Here is a 25,403-nt window from a genome sequence, read left to right as displayed (position 1 = left end):
TGATTTCCATTCTCTGTGCGCAAACACACACACAGCACAGAGATATGGGCAGAATATAACTGTATTGATTAGGAACAATGCACAAGGGAGTTTTTCCCAAATGTGGGTTTGGCATTTAGCAGTTCATTTAACAGATAACTATATAAATGAAGTCTGTGACTGTAATTTTGTATAATTGCGAAATAAAAATCTACTTATTTTTGAAATGAGTCCAAATCACAGTATTCTGGGAAATAACCATCTAATTGTACCACAGTGCTGCTAAATTCTCTAATCTGATTGGTCAGAAGGTGTTGATTAGCAGCTCTGGCACTAGGTGCGATTGTAGTTCAAATGATTGGTTTATAGTAATGTGCTCATTCTACTGCATTATAGTTTCAATAGTAACTCATTCACAGACCTGTACGGTGGATGATGTACACACTAATAATAACACTAATCCTGAGCGGATTACAAAATGTGTTGTTATTTAACAAAGAAAAACCTATACTCGTTGGTGAAGTTATCTATTAGGAGACATTTCTTTAGCATTAATGGAAGGGGTCTGCAATGCCAGTGCTTTGTAACAGTCAGTCACCGCCATGGGAGAGTATTCAGTCTTCCACGAAGCAAAAAACACTTTCTACCATTGTTATCAAGGATTACCCAATCGTGGATTATTTTCCTATACCAGCATACCCTGAAGTGTTTATTCCTTCTGTATTAACTAGAGGGCAGTACCTGCCAATAACAGATTAATCAACCGATAGTTTTTAAAATTGATACTGAATGAAACGCAACACTCAAAGTAAAATATTGCTGAACTTTGTTACAAAAATAAACAGTACTGACTGTACCATAAAAATGGCACTAACACTCTAAATAATGAGTCTTTATTGATCACATATACATATGCACAGTGAAATTATTTTCTTCACATACCCCAGCATGTCAGGAAGCTGGGGTCAGAGTGCAGGGTCAGCCATGATACAGCACCCCTGGAGGAGAGAGGGTTAAGGGCCTTGCTCAAGGGCCGAACAGTGGCAGCTTAGCAGTGCTGGGGCTTGAACCCCCGACCTTACAATCAGTAACCCAGAGCATTAACCACCAAGCCACACTGGACCAAAAAGTAACACTCCAAATAAAAATAGAGACATCCAAAATGAATGAAAAAAAAAACCACTTCAAATAATGCAACAAAATCTGTCAGTGATAGTTTTAATTTTGCCCCTAGAGGCCGCTTTGTATAATGACAGCGGACTTCTCAGCTGCTCTTTCAAAGGCTGCGACCTGGAAAAACTTTTGGTGTGAATTTTTGCGGTTTATCGGTTATCTATGCCGATTAATTACAGGAGCAGGCAGGAGTGGGATTGCAAAAAAAAAAAAAAAAAAAAAAAAAAAAAAAAAAACAGTCCCATCTGACACCCCTCTGTTACATGGTCACTGTAATATTTTAAGAGGATTTACATTGTCTTTGATAGTTGAATAAAATCTTTGCTGTCCTTGATCCCCCAAAAATGTTCGGTCTGAATGTTAGACTTACTGCTGGAAGTGCTCTTTATTATTACATTACCATTTATAAAGATAAATCCTCTCAAGTGTCCTTCTTAAAAACTTCGTAAACATTGAGCATGAACTGTATCCTGATTATTTTTGACTGACAGGCGGTTGTGGCAGCACGTCACCGCAGCGCTCAAGGCCGGAGACATCGACACAGCCACAGAGCACAAACGCCAGCTGGAGGAGAGACAACGCAGTGAGGAGAAGCAGCGAGCGGCCACCAATGCCACTTGGAAACCCAAGTACTTCATCAAAGAGGTGAGACGTCCTGCTAGAATTCGATAAAACTCTCATAATAGCCTCTTTTTCTCCATCTTCCCCCCTGTGTGTAAGCTGAAAAGATTATTGCAACACAGTAGCAGGTCCATAAGTTTTTTCTTCCATATACTCACTTGGTTACAGAGAGATAATGAGAGTGATAAGCCTTGTCTAGAGTAGGCAAGTGGAGTGTAATTTTTAAAACTATTCCTCTGTAGGAGATTTGCAGACTGCAGAGCTGTTAGACTAACATCACATATCAGAACAGACGCTCGTGTCGTCACTGTTAGCAAATAGCCTGCTTATTAAGAATCACTCATAACATTCTAGATAAATCCACCAAATATATTTACACTCTGTCTCTTTTCTCTCTTCCTGTCTCTGTAGCAAATAGAATATGAATGTTTCATGATGTTTAATGTGTGTGTGCAGGGAGAAGGCTGGGTCTATCACGATCCTCTATGGAAGACTAACTGTTGAAGCGAGAAAGTGTGTCATGAGCTAGCTGTCCATCACAGAGCCCAGCTCACAGCTGGGCAGGGCCACACTGGGAGAGTGCTGGCCAGCCAAAGGAACCAGAGGAACCAGACTTCACAGGAACAGGAACTAGCCTGACCATTTCCTCTGAGCGTTAAAGGTGCCAAAAAAAATTAATAAATAAATATTCCGACTCTGAAAGCAGAGTAACCCACTGCAGCAGCTCCCCAAAGCGACGTCCTTCCAATTCTGAAACAGACACACTCGAGAAAATGATTCTTTCCAGCCTGTGACTGGAAACGTGGAGGTCAACCAGCACACAATGGAAATATTCTGCATTCTTTTCTTCCTGAATTCAAATTTATTAATCCAACCATGCTTCCTGAAAGATCAGCACTCCTTAAAAAAGTTTCCGCAAACGGAACACCCTGGACACTTTGAACACTAATAAATAACGATATCCACGCTGAAAATGTCAGTCCTGATCACCCACTTCAAGTCAGAACATGTTAAAAAATTCTATTTTTAGACCCACAAATGCTTATTAAAGTGAATATACAGGCTTGTGTGAAATCACTGAGCATAGCAGTAATGTCTGATGTAAGTAGTTGTGAAAGTGACCGTATTAGACTGTATTAGATCTTTGCATAAGTATTCTGGTTACACAGTCAGTCATAAGAGAAGATGAATCTTGTAGCTCTTGAAGTAGCTGCTCATAACATTCCAGTATAAGGTCTAAATAAATGAGATTCCAGATTGAATTCACTTTAACGTGAGACTCCGTGTCCATTCTAATGCAAGGACTCTTACGTGATGTTTCTCTCAGCCGAGCCGAGAAAATGACAACGATTCTACTCATACATGAACCGCCAAACAATTTGAGTGTCTGAAACATTGTCTTGATGGCGGCTGTACAATGATCTCGATCTGATGTGTGGAAAACTTCTTTTAAAATCCTTTGTGTAGCAGCTTTTGCATCTCTATCGTGTTTCTGAGAAAATCATCTAACAAGACAAATCTGCAAAGTTCAGGAATCTGATTTGATCTTCAGTTTGCTGAACACTTTGTTAAATCCATGTTATTATTAGTTTACCAGTTCATTGTAAGATCTGATTTTGTACATACTTTTAACACTGCATTAATCACATATTTACAGTACTGACACAAGCTGCATTTTGTATGACACGGCGCACACACTTTATTTTTCCCCCGAACACAACTTCCAGCCAAATGTGTATAAAGAAAACAAATTGTTGCTAACTTGGTATTGTTTTGTGGTACCATCTTTAGAATTTACTACAAATCCCAGGCAGAACCTTTAATGAACATCTCTTAGAAAGCCTGGAGCATATTTAACCCACCCCACTGATCATAGTTTTCTTTTAGAATTTGTAAGCCTATCCAGATATGTGTAGAAAGTTGGCTTGGGATACATGACTCTCTTACAGGTCTTATAGGAATGCAGACTTTTTGCACGATTGTTAAAATTGAAGGGAAAAAAACAAAACAAAACCTGTACGTAATGTAGAACAGATCTGTGAAACCTGTTCAGTGCTCCATGTTTATGTGAAGAGTCTTAAGCGAAGGTAAATGTACAACATCGTAATGTATTCAGAGCTTAGACCAAACACTTTGCGCACCAGTGTAGAAACTATGCAACATGTTCATTTCACCACATACACGCGATGAGAACTTCCATAGTGCAGTACGTGTTAAACATTGCTGTAGAAATACATGCTGTATTTTTTCAGTCACAATGGATAAACTGAAAAATAGAGGAGACTGAACACAAATTGGTTGTCATTGGAGCATAAATTGTATATTCATAATGGTTAGTATGTCAGAGGCATTTGAATATAAAACAACTTTGTGGTATTTCTATATACTTGTAAAAGTTGTGCTGACGCACTGACCCATTTAGAGTTTACTCAGTTAAATGGTTTAACACTCAAGCCCTTCCCAAACACACTTTTTTAAAATTATTTTTTTTTAAATAACCCCATTTTACAACAAATTCACTAAAGCTAATTTGACAAATAAAACAGCAACTTTTAAGGGTTGCCATGATAACAGGTCTAAGCTTGTGCTGCCATCTAGAGGACACAATACATTCATATAGAATGAAATTTCATCTGTGTAGTGTATTCAATTCATTTTCATTCAAATCTTTACCAAAAAAAAGAAAAAAGATCAAGATCAAGACACCCAGGATAAACCAAGATTAAATACAATTTACAAAAAAAAAAAGTTAAGAGTTGACAAGCGAGCATTTATTCTTTCTGTTGTGCAGTGGTTGACGTGACATGGTTTACATGTGCTACTGCTGTGTCAGCATGGAACCTTTAATAATCACAATATTAAAACTAAAACACAAAAGGTACGTTTTGTTTTTAAATGAAACTGCTGTGTACCATAAAATAGCGAGACAGACCAAAGCAAAGGATTATTGATGAGACAAAAAAATAAGTACAAACATGGCCATTGGTGATAAGGCAGAACCTTTCATATACTCCTTTAATTTCAAAGGCATTGCTGATTCTGACAATAGCATCCTTTTTCAAATCCATTTCAAACGCTCTTTTACAACTTGTAGAAGAAACCCCAAATTAAACAACACACACACACGCAGTTTCGCATTTTGTGATGAGACGCTGCCCTCATTTTACTTCCATTTTGTTCTTATAAATAAATAGCTCGAGTCTATTAATTAATTATGAAATCGATATGTTGTTAAGCAGATGGTTGTTAACTCAAATCAGCATTTTCCTCAGAAAGAACTAAAACTGCATCCCTGTTAACTTGCACACAAAAGATAAAGTAGCGGCAGCGCACGAAGGGAAGGGAAAACCAAGAAAAACATGGAGCAAGAGAACAAACCCATATTCAGAAATATGATGACCGTTAAGATGGCCGCCTGACAGGAGCAAAAGACAGAAATGAAACGTGAAAGAAATGCAAACTTTTCACCTGGAACAGAAAGGTTATCTTAAAGAATACACACTTGTCACCTGCATGCTACTCAGTAGTGGATCCACTTTAAGGTGAACTAAGCCAAAAGTGCACAAGCTAATAACGCAGCATTGTATAAAAAAAATCCCTACAACTAATACAAGTGTCACTCCATCCTGGCATTCAGCACAGGCAAAGTGAGACAGTCATTAAGAGGAAGAAAGAAAAAAAAAAGGATAAAGATTCCTACAAGGCCCAACACTGCAGAACAGCCTTTATTCAACAGTCTATCTACAGTATTCACTTCCCTGGGGCACTGCTGAAACCAAACCAGACCTCTGGACAAGAGATGGGAGCAAAATTAAACATATTTCAATTCAACAATAAAGAAATTTCTATTAAAAATCACCATAATAATTAAACACATTAGTAATAACTCAGTCCTCTGCAATGCCTGCTGTGCTGAGATACACACATTCAAGTGACAAGGAACTCAATGCATTTTGGGAACTACACAAGAGGGTTTCATTAGTTATAAGTGAAAGACTGCAGGAGGGCCTGGCCCTCTCACACTGTACACTGCTCCATAACCCTCATACGCCAGAGCTTTTATTATTATTATTTTTATTATCAAAAAGTAACAATTTAACACAGACTCCGAAAAACTAAACAAAACAAAAAACGGATCTTTGGTGCTATTGCTCCAAGGTTCACTCAGCTTACCACTTCGTCTTATTTTACATTACTGCTGTTGTGGATTAGATGGAATTTTACCACAAACTTAAAAAGGTTGCCATCTTGATGGATAGGACGGCTAACCTGCCTTACGAACACATTCAAGTACAAAAGAAAAAAATAACAAAAAGTCCAGAATCATTAGACTAAAATAGAAATCCCTGTCCAGGCCCTCTCTTTCAACTCTGTCAGCTCACACAGCCTCCACGTCGTCGTGGCAATCACAGGGTCAAAGCCTCCAATCAAATTCATTTTCAGGTGGTCAGATGCCAGACGACTGGTTTGTTTTTCTTCTTGATTGGTGGATTACTGGTTGCATTTGTCATTGTCTATTTTGCCTTGTTTGCCATTTTTTTTTTTAACCATTTTCTGTTCAACAACTAAACTGACTTTTTATTCAGTTTCTTGCCTTTTTTCAATACCAGTTTATTTTTTATGTATCCTCTCTTCCTCTTGGCCGTCTACAAATTGAGAAAGAAAGACAGACAGAGTTAAAACTAACAGTGTAAAAAAACAAAACAAAAAAACCCCCAGAAAGGTACATTTTTCTCTCATAACACAAAGAAGTCCTGACAAGTTAAAGGTAAACTAGTGGGTGATGGGATATTGTACCTTTTTTGAGGTGTACTTCTGTTTGGCTGCGACGTTGCGGAGCTTGTGGTCCACAGCCTGCCGGTTCTCCTGCTTCTTCACTCTGTAGATTCGCACCAGCCAGTGCTCGGAAGTAAACGCCTCCTCAAGGTGTTTCAGACGGATGTCCTTGTTGCCGATCTCAGCATTCCTTGTCCGATCAAACCCAGGTGGTGTACGGAAGTCCAGCTGCACACAAGAGCAGAGAGTTAGCACAGACAAGTCTGTGGAGCAGTATTAAAGAAGAAAGAAAGAGGGGAAAGAAGGAGAGAAAAAAAAAAACATCCTGAAAAACTACTTCATTAAGTAGGCAGGGGGAAAAAAAAACCCCTCCTCAGTACCTGCATCTCTCCAAAGCGGTAGTAAGACATTTTGTACATGAGGCAGTTCAGCAGAGTAGGAGAGCCAGCCTTATCCACTCTAAATTCTCCCTGAGGGGTGAAGTAGTCGCTCTCCTGGAGGGAAAACCCACGGTCAGCGTTAACTTGAAACCGATTATAACACGTTCAAGGTTTATATGAATAAACAATCTTGCAAGTCACACCAACAACTCCATCATGGTTACCATGGAAACATACCCTGATGTCTTTAGGATGCTCCCCTTCTGCAATGCGCACCATCCACAGGAACTTGTTAATGTCATCCCCGGAGTACCCGATCACACCGCCGAAAATGATAAGGACATAATCAACATCTAAGGATTTCATAATCTCGTATGCGGCACTCTCGTTAGAGGACATGGCCTTTCCCACCTGCAGGGTAAAAGAACATTTGCAATAAACATTAGTGACCACAAGATGGCACTGCTGACACAGAGAAAAACTGTGCGCATTTAATCAGCATGCAGCCACAATCTGAAATCAGTGGGTATTGTCAGGTGTGCTGAGTCACCAATAATACTGCAGACAAATGAGTCTGGGAACTGCACACGCGTTGGGTGATGAGGACATGTGATTACAGGGCTTCCCATTTGCCTTGTATACAAGTTCCCATCATTTAGTAAGAAAATATGAGAGAATTAAAAGATGAGGAAAATAAACTATGCTAGATAACACCACGAACACAACAGAAGCATAATGCACTGCAGACTACACTATTACCTCTGCATATCTAGCGATCTCCCTGGTCAAACCTGACATCCTACACCTTCCGAAAATTCCCTTTTCTTCTAAACAGGGAATAACTGTTCCGTTTTTACAGCACTTTGCTTCATCCATGATCTATTCATTTTTCATGCATCTGTTCTAAACATTTCCCCACATGCTCTACATGCTACCACACGTCAAATTTAATGATTTATTTACTCAGAAATGATCATAGACCTGAAAGTGTTTCTCTCTTGATCTCCTAATTGTCATTCTATCACTTCTCTGGCTGTTTTCAGCAGCCAGGTGTTTAAGGATGACCCAGTAATGATGTAGGACTCTTCTCACCAGTGCTATGTGACTGTTGTTCCAGGTGTTGTTGTCCACCAGAGTAGTTCGGTTGGCCATGCCTGCTATCTGATAGCCGTAGTCCCACCATGACATGACTCGTGCATGCTCGTCCGTGTTCTGCCTCAGCCAATAATAGGCCTCACGGAAATCATCCAGAATATTCCTTGAACTGCTCGAGGAACAATTTTTTTTTTTTAAAACAAAGACCACTCGCTATTGTGCATGCCAAAACCAGCTTACACTCTAATTAAGACTGATAAAAACACAAACTTGTCTGTGCATTTAAGAGAGTGCTGCAAAGACAAAAAGACATTAATAGCACTTTAGGTTGTGTGGAGTAACATGTGGCTGGGCTGATGTGCTCTCACCCGTCATGGTTGTAAGAAGCTAGTACCACACTGGGGCTGGAGTAGGCATTGCTGGTGACCCAGGTGCAGTGCACAGCAAACATCATCAGCAGCATCAGCATCAACATAGTGACTATACTCTTGATGTTGGGCCCCAGGCCCTCCTCTTGTCGGTCCTGCTCAGATATGTGCTTCCGCACTTTCCCTGCCTGCCAAGAAGACACACACACACACACACAGAAATTACATTCTTTGCAGCAGTGAATGCCAACACAGTTAACCAGCACAGAAAATAAATAAATAAATAAAAATAATAAAACAGCATTTTAGCACATCAGTGAACTGGATGGCACCATGCTAACAGCATAAATGATTAAAAAAAAAAAAAAAAGGATTGGCTGAAGTTATATTTAAAGTTTGAATTTGCAGAAGTTTACTTTATACTATAGTTACAAAATGAATGTTGTCTGCTTTTCATGGCAGATACAGCACTAATTATCTTTCACTGCAGGTTATATATGTATGTGTGTTGTTTTTATTTTAGATTTTACTTTCAGGTGCCTCCCATATTGCTGTACAAAGTGTCGAAAATCCTAAATGCCATAGCACCTCTAGGCTTGTAAGCTTTGCAAATGAAAGCCTACAAAAAGTACTTCTGATGTGACTCTGAAATTGTGCAAAGCAGGTTTTGTTACCTTGTCATAGAGATTTCCTGAGTTCCTCTTGTCATCTTCATCACTGCTGTCCTCCGCTGGAGGGTTCTCCTTCTTCGTGTCGTCTCCCAGGTAGTGCTCGAACACGCTGGAGAAAGCGATGGCTGACAGCATGCACACCACTGGTGTCAACGTCAGCATGAGTCGCACCATCACGCCCGCAAAGTACACAGCGCTAATAGCATAAAGAGCCACTGGAGGGCAGCAAAGAACAAAGTGCAAGAGAAGCTTAATGTTTTTCCAACCATATGATATTCTTGATCATAGATATTTTATATTTTGTAGCATTATTTGGTGAACAAGAGTATTAATTCTGTTATTAATCCTGCTAGTAAGACACTAGCACAAATTTACCAACCAGTAGAGATTTTCAAATACAGCGTCTACATTAGGCATACATACAAACATCGTCTTTATGGCTGCTTTATCATCCAATGGATTGCCTACAGGCGGTATGCAATTAAGGTCACAGTTACAATAACTTAGGACACTAAAGAGACTTTTCTACTGACTCTGAAAAAGACCAGAAGAAAGCTGCCTAGGGTTCCTGCTCACCTGCGTGCACATGCCATGGACCTGCTGCAGGGAGGCATGAGGAGTGCAGATGTGTTCAGAGCAATAAACCGCAATGTCTAATGTAAAACTCCTAAGACCGTGCTACAGGGAGACAGGAAGGACAGCCGATTGTCCTTGCAGTGGAAAATTACATGTAACTCTGTGTCCCCCCCAGACATGATCGAGAACTTGCAAATGCCTTGGTGGAAGAATGGAGTAACATCTCACAGCAAGAACTGACAAATCTGGTGCAGTCCATGAGGATGAGATGCTCTGTAGTACTTAAAGCAGCTGGAGGACACCACATGCTGACTGTTACTATTTAATATTGCCCCCCCCCCCTTTGTTCAGGGACTCATTATTCCATTTCTGTTCGTCAAATGTCCGTGAAACTTGTTCAGTTTATGTCTCAGTTGTTAAATATTTTTGTTAATACATATATTTACAGTTAAGAAATTTGCTGAAAATAATAGTTGAATGTGAGTATATGAATTGCTGAGTACATCTATATATAGATAAATAGATAGATAGATATACATACACACAGAGAGAGAGAGAGAGAGAGAGAGCGAGAGAGGATTCTTAAAACTATCTTTGCCTGCAGCCATACTGGTTTGCAGCACAACACTATTTAATTATTCACCAAAGCCCATTTGCCTTGTATATTTGTTCTCTGGGTGGTTTCAGTGCAGTTTATTTGACTGTAAACTCTGTTTGCAATACCTTGTAAATTTCAGCAAAAGAGTCTTTTAACGGACTCTGTGAAAACAAAATAACTACATAAACTGCTCCCTGATTTAAAAAGACTGGAACGGGTACAATACCGTCTTTAACTTGCAACAGATATTTACACACACACACACACACACACACACACACACACACACACACACACACACACACACACACACACACACACACACACACACACACACACACACACACACACACACACACACACACACACACACACACACACACACACACACACACACACACACACACACACACACACACACACACACACCTCAAAACAACAGACTGATTAAATGGATTTTATTGCTTTTGTCCCTGAGCTGTCTCGGCTGAGGTAAAAGTCTAGAAGAAAAGGATGTGAATAAAAATAAAAATGGCTAAACAGGCTGGATCGACTGGCAGCCTAAACTACACAAACACCTCACTTGTGCTCTTCATTGTCCCTTCATAATACTTCTTCAGATTGCAGGTTTTTTAGTGTTTAGGCTGGGGCACTGTAATGGTACTGTTGTGCAGTGCTCACCGAACACACGTTCATCGTTGATGTTTTTGATGCAGAACCAAAGCCCTGCGGGGAACGTGCACACCAGGATGTGAAGGTCAAAGAAGAAGGAAACCCAGGTGGTTGGTTGGTGCTCCGAAACCGAAGCGATGATGGGGATGTGGATCTTAGCATACCTGAAGTGTAAACAATCAAGAAAAGCGTATGGTTTGGATTATATACGATGTTATAATGCATTACACAACTTTTTTCTAATGCCCCAGAGTTGACTTGAAATGTTAACCTTGAGTATTAATTTGAAACAATGAATTCGTGGTCCAAATACACAAGAGAAAGAGGCCCTTTGAAGAACAAAGCCGCTTCCTTAACTGCGAAGCCAGCACTTCAACTTCAAACTGCCTTAATGTATCAAAGAATCAAAGCATTTAGATCCTTAGGGAGATGAGCGGAAACTTGGCAAAATGAGCCAACTAACTCACCAAGCTGAACAGTGTCTGGGTTTCTGGGGCTCTTTATCTTTTTTTAAATTTGAAATATATATGCACTTATCCAGTACTGTTCTCTTTCTCTGGTTTATATCACAGCCCTCTTTGAGCAGAAGTGTACCAGTGGACCTCGCAATGCTGTCCTTGCTTTAGAAAAGCTTCTTTCTGATCATTATCTCCTGACATCTCATCTCTCACTCTTCTGCTCTTCCCTGCACCACAGAAAGCTGATTCTGCACAGCGAGGATTTTACAGCGCTACCCCAATTCCCCTCACCCCCCGCAGAGACTGCTGTATAGGGAAGTCACTCCCTCACAGAATTATGACAGCTAGTACATTTCCAAAGACAAATCTTCAGCTCACTCAATTTAAGGCTGCCATACATGTAATTATTCCATCACTGCATATTACATTGATATAACTAATAACCAACACTTTACTTTCAAGATTGCACAGTAGGTCAAAGTCTCTGTTTTGTGGCATACTGGCAGAGGAACTGCGTAATCGTACTGAGTTTATTAACACTGACAAAGTCTGACTGGGCTGTAAATCCACACAGGAAGCCCTACATGTCATTCTGTGCAATAAAGACCTAAATGAAAAGAAAAAAAAAAAGCCAGAGTCTGTTTCTGATATTTCTAGTTAAAAGAAAGCAGCTGCATAACCTTATTTGCATGCAAAAACAGAGTCCACTTACCCTGTGTCCCACAGTGAATAAAAGCGGCCACTCCAAGGTGCAATGTAGCCTGAAAACACAGACAACGGGAATATAAAACAGTCGCAATCGACAAACGGAATGGCTCTAACTCTTTAGTGGTTCCTCTGAGGGAGAGTAGCTTGGATAGGTTTCAGCAGACTAATAACTCCCTACTATGCCCAAATGCAATTTCAAGTCATTTCCACTGGGAGGCTGTATTCGGTGTAAACGCAACACAGAAAATAAGGGGAACCGGCCCTAATGTGATCTCGTAAGCTTGTTGCAGGCACTGGTGTGATTAATGAAGGGCTGGAGAAGTGGCGCAAATGACTCTCATAAAGCACATACATGCAGGATAGAAGAAAAAAAAAAGTTACGATGACAAGTCAAGAAATCGTTCTGTATCTAGAGGAAGAGTAAGTAGTAGGATCTGAGGACTTCTTAGCAGCAGGGGAGGAGTACACAGAGAAGACATATGCCATGTTATATTTTGCAGCCTCACCTGTGTAGGTCAGATAGATGACTGTGAGGAAAACTGCCCCTGCTGCCAGTGACACGCCAAGGAAGAAAAGGGTTTGGAACTCCTGCCTAGTCAGCCTGTCCTTGAGATACTGCAAGAAGGCATACGCCTGCAGGAGGGCAAAGACACCTGCAGGGACACACACCCACCCACACACCCACACACAGCATGGTTCCAGGGGCTACTAGTTACAGACATCTAAGCAGAGTTCAGTTCTCTTTTCTGGAACAGCTTGTTTGGTGGCAGAAATTTGGGCAACTAGAACTGTTCTTACCTGCTGCAGCCATGTGCTCACTTGTCCTTATAGGCTGGAAGCCCACAAACGGGACTTGCATGGACAGCACCAAGCCCACTATATAAAATGTGCTGTATGCTGTACGGAGGAAAAAAAAAAAAGAAGAAAAAAAGGTGCATTAACTTAGACATACAATCCTACCAAAAACTACACGTGCACACACACGCATATGAAAGTGCAGAAGCTCTGCATGACAAGCTGGTGATGCAGTGCTATTTATCTCATTCCAATTTCGTGCTTGATCTGCATTTTATTAGAGAATGGCAGAAGGGAGCAGTAGTGAGTAGAGCTAATGAGGAGGAATCAGACAGGCCCTGTCCTGGGAGCCTTGAGCTCGGAATCATCTACAAACTGGGCTGCCATGTTATCACCAGCGGCAGAACTTGGCAAAAGCATCATACGGCGACTGATCTGTAATGTGTCAATTAATTGTAAATTAATCAAACCCCAACAGTTTTAGTTTCCGAATTCAGAAAACTGAATTCATTGATGTAAAGAGATGTAGCGATCAGTCATAACATTAAAACCACCTGCTTAATATTGTGTAGGTCCCCCTTGTGCCATCCAAATAGCTCTGACCTGCAAAGGCCTGGACTCCACAAGACCTCTGAAGGGGTGGTGTGGTATCTGGCACCAAGACATTAGCAGCACATCCCATAAGTTGCGACATGGGGACTCCATGGATCGGACTTGTTTGTTCAGCACATCCCACAGATGCTCGATGGGATTAACATCTGGGGAATTTGGAGGCCTTGTCAACACCTTGAACTCACCGTCATGCTCCTTAAACCATTCCTGAACAATTTTTGCAGTGTGGGAGGGCGAATTATCCTACTGAAAGAGGCCACTGCCATTAGGGAAAATGATAAATGTATAATCATTATAAAAGATTTTAGAAAACAGGTGGATTTTGACAGCTCTCAGAAGGGGACACATTTTTAGGTGTCCATTAGAACTGAATTTGTATAACTGTGAGGGTTTGAAAGCAGCAGATGGAATTCCCTCGGTGATCAAGTGAAGCATTTTGTTGCTGAAGCAGACATTATTTCCATATAGCTAAGAGTGTTCATCGTCTCCACAGTTCCTGTCCCCTAGGTATACGCCCCTATCGGTTTAACATCTGGATATCTACACAATGGCCACAGGGCTCGCCAAATCCTGCTTTAACAAAAGAAATCTGATTTCATTACAAAATGTCAATTCAAATGAGATGTTAAATAAAGCAGCAATATTTAAGGTTTCATTCCCCAGTGCTCTCTCTCGGTCTGATTTCTAATATTAGCTTTGAGAGCCATCGTCCAGGGACGGGTACCGGAAGCAAAGCGTTATCATAAGCACTTTGGAATAACTGCCCAGATCTCAGGGCCACTGAGACGTTACTTAATCCAAATTGGTCTAATTTATTAGCAAGCTAAACAGAAGTGCTGTGTAACTAAAACTCCATGGGGAGCCAGATGCAGCATCTGTTCTGTGGGACTCGGGAAAACAGGATTGTGGAACAGTGCTGGATGAGGCTAATGTCCAGCATCCATCACAGAGCCCATTTCAGACTGCAGCAGCTGGTCCACTACTCCACAGAGCCATGAGGGGAGGGATAATGAAAGTCCTAACAGAATTATCAGGAGAAAGCAGCGCTATCCTGGTCTGCCATACGAGCATCACTGCAGGGCCCACACACTTTCTTTAAAACAAGATAATCAATCAAAACAAAAAACAATAAAATAACAATTCTCTTCTCTGAAAAGTCCTACGCTGTTAATGCATGTAACAATGCAACTTCAAAACAGAAGCCCTATAATTTAACCGGTTATGACCCGTTTTGATGGCAAGTTGTAAGAAGCCGTCAATCTAACTGGTTATGAGAGGCGAGGAGTAGGTGGAATAAAATATGCTAATAGAAAGTCCAATTTTGGTTACATTTTTTGCTGTCCCTGCAAGACAGCTAAACAGCAACACCTCCCCCCCACCCCCCCAAAAAAAAACAAGAGACACTGAATGGAGCACAGCAAACAATATGAAGCTTTGTGCTCCATATTCACACCTGTATGTGTTAATGTGTTGGTGGAAAAAAAAATTCTCAAATATACAATTAGAGCATTTTGACTACTGGAAAAGAAGACTGAAGATAGTCAGTGTTTGTGTGAGGTGTGTGTAGGTGGTAATGTGTCTTGCGGGGCAAACAAATACATGCACACTCTCATGGAGCGCTGACTCACCAATATAAAGCCTCCTGCTGTAACGCTGCATGAGGAGCAGCACAAACACATGCAGGGGAATCAGGTTGATGATGAAAACATATCCTCCCCACGCAGACACCTGTAAAACACACACACACACAAATCAGCACTATACATATCACTCAATTCAATCATTTAGCTCAGGAAACTGTACATTTATGAGTGGCTTAGACTAGACAGTGTAGTACTATGAACCTACGACCTGTTGGTTAGCAGTTCCTCAAGCTGAGTAGGTGCTGAAGCCTACTGTAGAGATGATGGCTCTCGTTACAGAACACACCAATCCTATATCCAGTAACTATCACCCCGATACCAGCAGAAAATGGTGAAATGGCTTGAATACTCGATTCTGATTGGCTGGAAGCTGTGCGTTCAGTAGTTCCGGTCAGTTTAATAGCCGCTCTAAATTAACGCGCTGCCTATAAACAATTGTAACCATAGTAGCAAAGTTACAGTTGCATACAGCAGTTAAACTCACAGTAGTTAAGCTATTCATTACTAGTAGAGATGTAGCACAGATGCAGGTAATTCACGCATGCGCACGCTCTCTTATAAATATTAACTTTAATTCATTCAAATAAATGTAATCTTGTTGCACTACATCTCTGTGTGTTATTTAGAGAAGACAGAAGTCTAGAATTTTAAGGAAAATGAACCATCATTTTTATCCTTTTTGATCCATTATTAACTTGTCAACGCAAGCAAGTGACCATGATATAAGTGAGATAATCAACGGCTAGGTGTGCGTTACACGTCATTAAAGCACTCGTGCATTAAAATGGTGTAATGCACACCTAGCTGTGGATTATCCCTTGCATATAGCAGGTCCTGTGACAAAAAAAGTAGCTACCTAAATAGCATGCGTGAGAGTTGCTATCATGTCAGTGTTCATTAAATTTACACTAAAGGAAAAGAAAAGCAAAACAACAGACTGCAATGTATTTAAAACAAGTGTATTGAGAGGTGGCACCAGCATTGGAAACCTCAGTACAATAACCTTAACAACTTAATAACAAAGGTAATAACACTTAGTGTTATATGAAGAATTAATTCAGTTTATTGGAAAGAAAGCTGCAACTTTAACTATTAGTATAAAGTTGGCAGAAAAAAGAAAAAACACCCTGCAGGCAGCATCAGAGCTTAGGAGCTAACAAAACAGGGTTTTTTTCAAAACAGAGGTTGAAAATACTGGTTTTGCGCTTTAATGAACAGTTGGACTACACCCTGTCAAACCAGCACTGACAGAGCCACCCTCGGTAAGTACAATGACGTAAGTCACATAGGGAAGTCAATCACTGCAGCTACAGGAGTGATTCTACACATGGTACATTGACAAGAGCCAAATTCATGTTTTCATATGAGGCAGTGCTTGCATCTCAGTCTCAATCTGCAAAAAAGAAAAATTCTAGATGAGGTTTAACACTCACCACTCGCTTAATCACACTTAGAGGGTGTTCAAACAAATCAGAATGTCATCTAAATGCCTACAACAAGACTAGCAAACAAGGTGGAATAGTATGGATAACATGACCAAACTTCCTCACTTCAAACTACTGACCTTGTAGTGTAATATCAGCTTTTAATATTACAAAGAGACTTACTTCCTGTATTTGTGTTCAACATGTTACACGGACTATGTAAATTTAAAATGTAACATTTTTCTTTTAGCATGGACATTTTTCCACTAGACACTTCAAAGCTGTGCAGAACTAGACGAGATGTAACGACTAGACAAAAGGACTATATATGAAACAGAGCCAGCAAGACACGGCCCCGTGGGTGGATACAGCAAGTACGAGTAAGAGCAGCCTATCTAGTCTGTTAGACAAAATTTTGGAAGAAAGTGCAGCAGCACCTGGTCGATGAGATAAAAAGTGCATGCTTTTGTCAGATAGCCAAATAATCCACGAACAGATAAGCCCTTGCTCTACTGGATAGTCAACAAACCCTGACTAGCCTCCCTTCTTTAACAGCGATTTTTACTGTGCAACACACGCAAGTGTAGAGAACAAGAGGCTCTTCAGCACTGCCTCTAATAGCTGATGAAAGAAAGAGCAGTCTGACAGCTCAGGAATCTAAAACACTCAATTTTTCTAAAGAAGAATTGGCCTCTCTTGATACAGAGAGTATAACAGGCAGAACATGAGCTAATTGACACTGAAGTTGCAAAAAGGGGCAGAGTTAATAAAACAGTTGGACAGAAAGTATGCTGAAAATAATGCTATTTATTTCCATGCTGTCACAAGTCACATGTTGCTTCCCACCCCCTTCATTTTGTACTGCTAAGATTTGTTTTACCTGGAATTCGGCAAGAACAACTATCATACTGGGATTGCACAATTTATTTAAAATTGCCTCATTTTGCACACATCTGGTCTGTGATATTTGTTTTATTTATTGATATCGGAAAGAGTTTTATTGAATAAAAAAAGGAGCTGTTGGCATAAATCAGGTTGATATCTATGGAGAGTTTTAGAGTTTTTTGGATGACCATGTAAAACATGCATCGAAGACATGCATCATTTAAAAATCTCTCATCTTAAAGTTAAAAAACAAACAAACAAACATGCCATTGGTGTTGGATAATACTCCTGGTTTCAGTAATGGTAACAGAAAATAAAAGTGGCATTGTGCCATTGCTAGCTCTTGTTGTTCTGAAATAAACATGCTTAAGTGGAGAGAAAAGGAGGAACAGAACTGTACAATGCCATTAATAAGGTGCACCGTCTGTCTCCAAAGCAAACTCTCATAGGGTTCAATAATGGCTCATTAATTTACACCACCGATGCGAGTCCTGATGAATGGTGTTTGTTTATTTTATTTTTTTAAAAACTTACTTGATATATTTCAGCAATCAGATCAACACCCTCATGCAAGTTAGGTACTGTAGCTCTTACACGCACCTTGTCCTGTCTGCTCTCGGTCTAAATGTAAAGAAATGCGGGATAATAGTCGAGGAACACTTACCATATAGAAATAGGAGAGGCAACAGCCAATGGTCCAGAAGACTGACCCAGTCTTCACAGACTTCACCTGAAATAGAGAAGGCCCAGCTTAAGTACAACTACACCGCTATGATAATTATTGATGCCGATATTGATCTAGGCTGATACGGTAAATTACACTACTCTCCAAGGTAACAACTGTTAGTCAGAATTCATGAACATTTATTATTCATTAGAACGCTTGAACCCTCAGTAGGATGAGCCACTATCAGATTGTAAATGATGGAAAATTTTCTCCTTCAGTAGTGCAAATACTTCCTTTTGGTACAGAACACATAATACTGAACAGACTGTATGAATTTCTTCTATCAGTGATGAGCTAATTGCAGAGGCCAAAACCAGAAAAACGATCAACTATTGCGGTACTAAACTCTAAAGGCGTGGTGGACAGTGCTAAGAGACCAATTAAGGAAACGAAAACTGCACATTTACGCTTCAATAGGAATTCATTAAAACCCTAGCAGTAAAATCTTTTTCGTCTACAAATTTCGGATTTTAAACACCCTATCATGTAGATGTCCTTTCCTTAATAAAAAGAACCACCAAAAACACTTTTCTGAGAAGTGTCATCATCAAATGGTTTCTTCAGGAAATAATATACTGATAGGAAATTTAAGGTCAATGCATTTTGCCTTCGTTCCCTATTAAATACCTTGAAGGTCAAATATACTTTCAGTTGGAAAAAGTAATAATCCCTTCAATTTAAGGACCGAGAAGAATTTCTCTCTTGACAGACAGGAAGGACAACAAGCATGAAGGAGTGTGGAGTGATACAGAAAAGACATCACCACAGACAGCCTGAGAGTACGAGAATGAGCAATGTTTGATTTGTAGCTCACCCAAAGGTAATAAGTAAACTGCAGCGCAAAGATGGCAATGCCCTCATTGTCGAAAGAACCTGCGACAGAGCGAGAGATATAACCAGGAACTATAGCGATGAAACAAGCAGCCAGCAGCCCAGCGCCTTGATTCCACAACTCTCTCGTCAGCAGGAAGGTGGAGACAGCAGTCAGGCCACTGAAGATCGGAGCCAGGAACACGCACACGTCACGGATGTGCACGGTCACGTGGAGGAGGTTCAGGAGATAGTGGATTAGACCTGCCGTCACCATAAGTCCCGGGTACACCTGGAGAAATGCACAAGGCGAATGAGTGATGCATCAATATCAAACCAAATATTTTCACCTTTAAGTACTAAACATTTTATGTGAACCCCTGAACACAAGCAGAGTAAGCATGACATGTGATATTTAACTTTGACTGTCATTTTTAACATGTGGCAAAATGTAATGTTTAATAGAGTAAAGGGGAAAGCATCCTCTTCTTGGTATGGTTTCCACATAGACAACACTGAAACCATCCAGAGTGACCAGACTATCAATGCACACATGCAGGCCAGAAAAAAAAAGCCTCACAAAGATGAAAAAACAATATTACAAGGTGGCCTTTTGGTGTGAAATCCAAAAACGAAATACAACTGTACTAGTATACATGCCACGTGTCTATACTGCTTTGAAAAAAAATAAACGCCATGAGACCTTTTTAACGCTTCTTTGGCAGCTTTCTTCATGTTTGAAACTGAAACGTTTGATCAGGACAAATCAGGTTCTTCTCGCTACAAGCGGGCATTTGGGGCCATTTAAAATTTCATTCACAGCTTAGCTTTCTAAACAGGTTTCTCCAGACTCGCTTCACATGTGCGGTCATGTGGTACATCACCTTATTGGTTACAGCAAATAATGCGAGGGAGGGTGGGGGTCCCCTGTTTATAACAACCATTTTATTGTTTATCTGGAGCCTCAGTACATCTAGGAGATACAAGTTAAGTATTACAGGAAGCAGGGTTTGATCTAAGCTTTTACTTAAACCGCACATACTAATGAACAAAGTCATCTGGAGCACTGAATACGAAAGATGAAAAGGAGTATAAGTGAGGAAGATGCGTTTTTCGGTTCACAGATCGGTTTCTCCAGCCCTTTTTTCCTTCTCCCTCGGCCCGCGAGGACTGCTCTAAATGAGAGGCCGTATCGTGTCTGCTCTAAACGGCCCTTGCTGCAGCTAGGGAGATCTGGCTCCTGCAAGTCTCTACAGCTCTCGAATCAGAGCGGTCATGCTGTGAACACACCCTGCAGAGTACCATCAAAGCCTGCTGCAGCTTTACGCCCCTCATGTATGTAAACATTGTGACTAAACGGGTGAAGGTCAGGCTAAAGACAAAGATTTGGGCATCCTGAGGGAGGTCTGAATATGCCTAGTGAACGAGAGAGAGAGAGAGAGAGAGAGAGAGAGAGAGAGAGAGAGAGAGAGAGAGAAAACAAGAAAGAGGAAATTAGCACTGGTTTGGTTGAGAATTTTAATTAGAGCGTCCTCACCGTGCCTCCCACGATCCTGCCAAGTGGATACCATGCCCTCTCGTCGAACCAGTTGAGAAATTCATAAAAGCCATTAGTACTGAGGTGATGAGTTGACCTGTAGTTGAACCTATAGGTTGAGAAATAGAAAAACAGAGTGGTGAGAAAGCAGGAAAGTAAGAGGAGGAAAAAAAACAACATGTCATTGATATGACAGAGTCTGACCGTCAGAATAAGTCTATTTATATAAAATGTTGATATGCAACTGCAAAGCCTCAATTCATAACTGCGAGCAATACGAGGACAACGTGCATTTGCATTTTCTGTAATTGGAACACAGTAATCAGGAGAGTGCATTTGCCAAGCACTCTTTCCATCCGTCTGTGATCAATTTGGACCGTATCCATGCAGAGCCTCAAAAGGAAGTTTTCAGAGAGCTGAAATTACAAAGGGTCTGAAGAGAATAACAATGAACTATTTTGTGGAGACAGGATGACAGAACATGATCCCAAAGTTTGGCCTCTAACCTTCAGAAATGAAGGCAGAAGCTCGAAGCTTACATGAGCTGACCTGCATGATCATCTCGTTCAGCTTTCAAACAGCTATAGACAAGTAAACAAGATTAACAGCAAAATCATAAGAATAAATAAGTTCGAACAAAAAACAAACAAACTGATAAACCATCTGCTGTTTCATTTTTTTTCTGCCCCTAATGGACCCTCCCGTTACGTATGAAGGCAGACACTAATGTGATCGTGCGTATATGTTCACAAACGCACAGATGCATAAGTATAAACCAGGCTTTATATTTTTCCCCCCTGTGGCTGAATCTCAAACGGCGTTCATTATATAAGGTGTACATATATTTTATATCCATGTGTTATATCCTAGCTTATCCAAGCCTTCAGCTATATCCCAGCACATTTACATTATATCCTAGCTAAATCTGATCTACAAGTCAGAAGAGCTGGGGGTTTTTTTTTTTGGTATAATTTTCAAAAGGACAAAAAAAAAAAAAAAGATGAACTCCTGAGGTTTTATTCTGCACTTAATAATCATTTCGCTGTTTGCTTTAAGGAAAGAAATGCTAGCATTTTTGACATCAATAGTAAAAAAGACGCACAAAAAAAATAGAAATAACATTCATTTTCAGATTTTGCCATTATCGCATCCAGTCCGCCATTAAAATACTTTTCATAATATTCAGCATATTACAGATCAAAGTCTGTCAATATTGTGTAGTGCTAATGTGTGGTCATTAAAGAGGTGTCTGCATTTAGGCCTCCACAGAGAGGGATTCGACTGTATAATGCACTCGTGACAAAAGAAGCAGGTCTGGTACGTCAGTGGTGCAGTGGATAAAGAAAATGCCATTAGATGAAGCCAAGGCCAACAAATTTCTAAGCTAAGTGCATCAGCCAGTATGTGTAATTCAAAAATGCTATAGATGACTAAACGAGTTTGTCTCTTCAAATGTAATTCTGTCTGTACAAGTTCCCTTTTTCAGCTTCCCTCCCCAGTGTCATGACTGATTTTTCCCCCTTGAAGAGAACACCGTCTATAATAAGGCAATAAGCCCTGAGAGCGCGTGAGCAGAGAGCCTAAAACACCTTTACTCGTATTAACATCACTGTAAGGCATGTACTCAAGTGGCCTGTTGCTTTATAAAAACAATATGCTAAAATCCTTCATTAATAAATCATTTTACTGAATGTTTTACTGTAGTCTGTTAACAGTAAGCTTTGGTTGCTAAGCAATACAACATCCAAACAATTCGGCTGTTATATGTATAGAACAGTGGCTTAGGTGTTTTATACGTCGTTTTATGATTTAAACCCTGGCACATGAATACAGAATTCAGTTAATGACCACTTTTACATTCACATCAATAGTTCAATATAAATCTGAATTTGGCAATATTCTAATTAGTATTGAGTAATGTAGATGCTGCAATCTGATTTCTCGATTCAGAGTAAGATGATATAATTCCCACCCCTGGAATGCGCCTGTTTTAATTGGAAAGGAGATATATGCGCATACTCACTCCACAAGGAATTGTGGGTGCTAACTAAGGCTGCAACAACAAATTGATGATAGTCGATAATTAAAACAACTGACAACTGTACATAATTATATAGAAATGTGTCATACATTCACAGAATAAAGTAACGTTACTGTGTTCAGATGAGTGAATGTGTATGTCACTGCAGAACATTTAACCTCTTACCAGTTAACACTTAGTTTGTGCTTTTCTTTTTCAGCATTTTTAATATAGTGATTTAACTTCTGCTTTAAAGCTTGTGGACAATCATTTGTTTTTGTTTTTTGTTTTCAAAATATAATGTTAATATTTTTAAATGTATAGCATAGCCCACATAGATACATTTAAAATCTTTTTCATAGGCTTCAATGTTTGAAGGACCACATTGGGCAGGATGTGAAAAGTTTTTCGAAAAAATACAGAAAATAAAAACTAGCCTTTTAATCCAACTAATCAATTAATCAAAGAAATAAGCAACAGATTAATCAATTATCAAAATAATCGCTAGTTGCAGCCCTAATGCTAACAGATGCTTAGATGCAGGTTAGGTATTTAGGAATGGCAACTCAGGCACTTTTACAACAACAATGTATGTAAGAATATTTCGATGCCTGTACGCATATAAACATAGTATTCGGAATACGTCTGCGACCCGAATATAGACCTTAAACGGTCTAAACAGACCTTAAACTTAGACACGTGTGTATATCGAGGATTTTTACAGCCACTTCGAATATGGCTCAGCCAATACGGTTTAAGAACTGAACCTATCCGATTAATCATTTCTCTTCAAAAGAAACTTCACATAAGCTGAATATCGATTTAAGCAATCACGATTTGCTTGCTCATGCTACAGTAAACCGATAAACACGCAAACAATCCATCACAATACTATCAGAGGTTTTACAAAAGCTTTATAACTGAAGAAGTTAGGGTGTTTCATTCATCACGACTGATCTATAATGTGATGAACGTCATCTTGTGCTCTCGCATGGCTTAAACTGTCTCTGCCTGAACCAAACCCCTCATTTCACAGCATGAAGAGAAAGTCAATCAACCATAAGAAAAAAAAAATGAAAGGACTCCAATTTGAGGAGACAACATCCTGACTAGATTTATACGAACAACTGCATGCACGCACTGAGTATGCATACAGTTTAAAGCTGTACAGTATAATTTATTAATATGCATAAAGTACAGAAACAGGATGGTACTGAGGTGGAGGAGCTGCATGCTTCTGTCTTTAGGACAAATACCGGTTTTGCTAAAACAAAAATCAGATTTTGACAAAATGGTGGTTTTGCTGTCATGGTAACTGAATGAATGAGGAACTCTTTCCTATACAGCCAGCCATCAGATTAATGACTAGCCATCAGATAACACAACCCTTTCACCGGAGAAAATGGCAGTGTTCAGGTGGTGATCCAACAGCCCACTGCCTTCTGAGAGGTCCATGAGTGGGAGTAGCAGGAGGACTGTTTATCATAAACACTCCACACACATATACACACCCACACAGCTTTCTGACTAACATGGCTGCTTCATTCTAGTTCACAGACACTTCACTGCAATCCTCTATTAATAGAAGTGGCGAGTTGGAAATTTCTTCTTTAAACTCTCTGCCAGACAATTCATTCAGCACTTCTCCCGTCTCTTAACTCAGCTCACGTCCTTATAAAACTCAATTTCACACTGGACGGATATACACGAAGCCCTGAAAGGGACCGATTCTGCAGGAGAAGAGATTATTAATGCAGAGCACAGAAGGATTGGAGGCAGAGTTGTGTGCTAAATTAAGGATGGACCTCTGGAGCAAAAGGCTGCTCTAAGCTCTTTTAGAGAATCAGTGAATTTCAGTGGCCATGGAAAGAGGAACATGCTTTTGAACCATCACTGAGCGAGATCTCAGGTAATGGAGGTCATTAGCTGGTCCACTAAAGGTAATAATCATTCTGAAAGTTAAAGTCAGAAAATTCAATTATCTGGTTAATTATACAGCTAAAAGTCAGTCACAGTAAATTTAATGAGATCTCCTCCATTTACCTTCTCATATCTGATCGCTACAGAACAGACAGTAAGTATGACAAGTCCAATGAAACAGCGGTGCAAAATCCCAAAACCACAGGTAGCTTAGCAGAGGTGCACAAATGATGAGCTATTACATTAGCTATTACACTGGCCAGCTGAAAGCTCCAGTGTACTTGCCTCGTCTTGATTACCTGCGAACTTAATTAACAAGACTAGAAAGAAAGTAAACGATCGAGTACTTAAATTCATTGTACATGGACTACTCTTTGCAGTCACAGTTCTTATCCTCTCCTGATAAATGTGCCTAACGTGTAAAACTCTGGGAAGTCTCAAGATTACCTCTCAACTGAGCTGATGTTTTGTGCTAGCAGGAGAGATACAGGATAGTCTCGTGCTGCAGGTTTTTACTGGCTTGCTTTCGTCAGTGTTTCCACATAGACGCATACTCCTGAGTCTGAAAAGATCGGTCATTCATTCACACTAGTTAAAATGTAACTAGTATATATATAAAAACTGTTTTGATCAATGGAGGACTGTGCATCAAGGAACGTTGCGCCAACAAGAAACGCATTATACAAATGTGTTAGGCAAAGAGTTTACTTTCTCCGTTTGTGTTCCTCACAGCTATAATACCAGCCCAACGAACCCATTTATCTGCCAGGCTACTATGAATAAAAGCACAAGTGAGACGTGTCCGACTAAATTCAATGGCCTTTATAAGGCTACCTACATTTACTGAGGGCTCAGATTTAACCAGTGGCGTATTCGGGGTCGTACGGTTACTTTTTCCGCAGGGCTGTTTGTCCGTTACGACTTCTAAGGATCGATATTATCGTATACCCTCTTG

The 25,403-nt window shown here is 40.1% G+C and overlaps 2 protein-coding genes across 2 annotated transcripts in view; one reads left to right on the top strand and one right to left on the bottom strand.

The window, feature by feature from the left end:
• The window catches only part of osbpl10b (oxysterol binding protein-like 10b), a 64,245-nt gene extending 59,094 nt beyond the window's left edge, over positions 1 to 5,151 (top strand). The window contains exons 11-12 of the mRNA XM_053633330.1: positions 1,644 to 1,797; positions 2,230 to 5,151. Coding sequence (XP_053489305.1) covers positions 1,644 to 1,797; positions 2,230 to 2,277 — 202 coding nt within the window. The 3' untranslated portion in view covers positions 2,278 to 5,151. The remainder of the gene's footprint in view (positions 1 to 1,643; positions 1,798 to 2,229) is intronic.
• The window catches only part of stt3b (STT3 oligosaccharyltransferase complex catalytic subunit B), a 35,089-nt gene continuing 14,448 nt past the window's right edge, over positions 4,763 to 25,403 (bottom strand). The window contains exons 2-16 of the mRNA XM_053633316.1: positions 20,509 to 20,617; positions 18,976 to 19,263; positions 18,099 to 18,164; positions 15,111 to 15,210; positions 12,874 to 12,972; positions 12,582 to 12,728; positions 12,080 to 12,128; positions 10,919 to 11,073; positions 9,067 to 9,278; positions 8,393 to 8,580; positions 8,022 to 8,193; positions 7,167 to 7,340; positions 6,930 to 7,043; positions 6,571 to 6,777; positions 4,763 to 6,419 (exon numbers count right to left, since the gene is read on the bottom strand). Of these exons, the coding sequence (XP_053489291.1) occupies positions 6,339 to 6,419; positions 6,571 to 6,777; positions 6,930 to 7,043; positions 7,167 to 7,340; positions 8,022 to 8,193; positions 8,393 to 8,580; positions 9,067 to 9,278; positions 10,919 to 11,073; positions 12,080 to 12,128; positions 12,582 to 12,728; positions 12,874 to 12,972; positions 15,111 to 15,210; positions 18,099 to 18,164; positions 18,976 to 19,263; positions 20,509 to 20,617 (2,161 nt within the window). The 3' untranslated portion in view covers positions 4,763 to 6,338. The remainder of the gene's footprint in view (positions 6,420 to 6,570; positions 6,778 to 6,929; positions 7,044 to 7,166; positions 7,341 to 8,021; positions 8,194 to 8,392; positions 8,581 to 9,066; positions 9,279 to 10,918; positions 11,074 to 12,079; positions 12,129 to 12,581; positions 12,729 to 12,873; positions 12,973 to 15,110; positions 15,211 to 18,098; positions 18,165 to 18,975; positions 19,264 to 20,508; positions 20,618 to 25,403) is intronic.

Source organism: Ictalurus furcatus, chromosome 1 (genome assembly GCF_023375685.1).
Source record: "Ictalurus furcatus strain D&B chromosome 1, Billie_1.0, whole genome shotgun sequence".
NCBI classification, from domain to species: domain Eukaryota; kingdom Metazoa; phylum Chordata; class Actinopteri; order Siluriformes; family Ictaluridae; genus Ictalurus; species Ictalurus furcatus.
The sequence above is the reverse complement of the archived record's forward strand: the minus strand, read 5'-3'. Positions and strand labels throughout refer to the sequence as shown.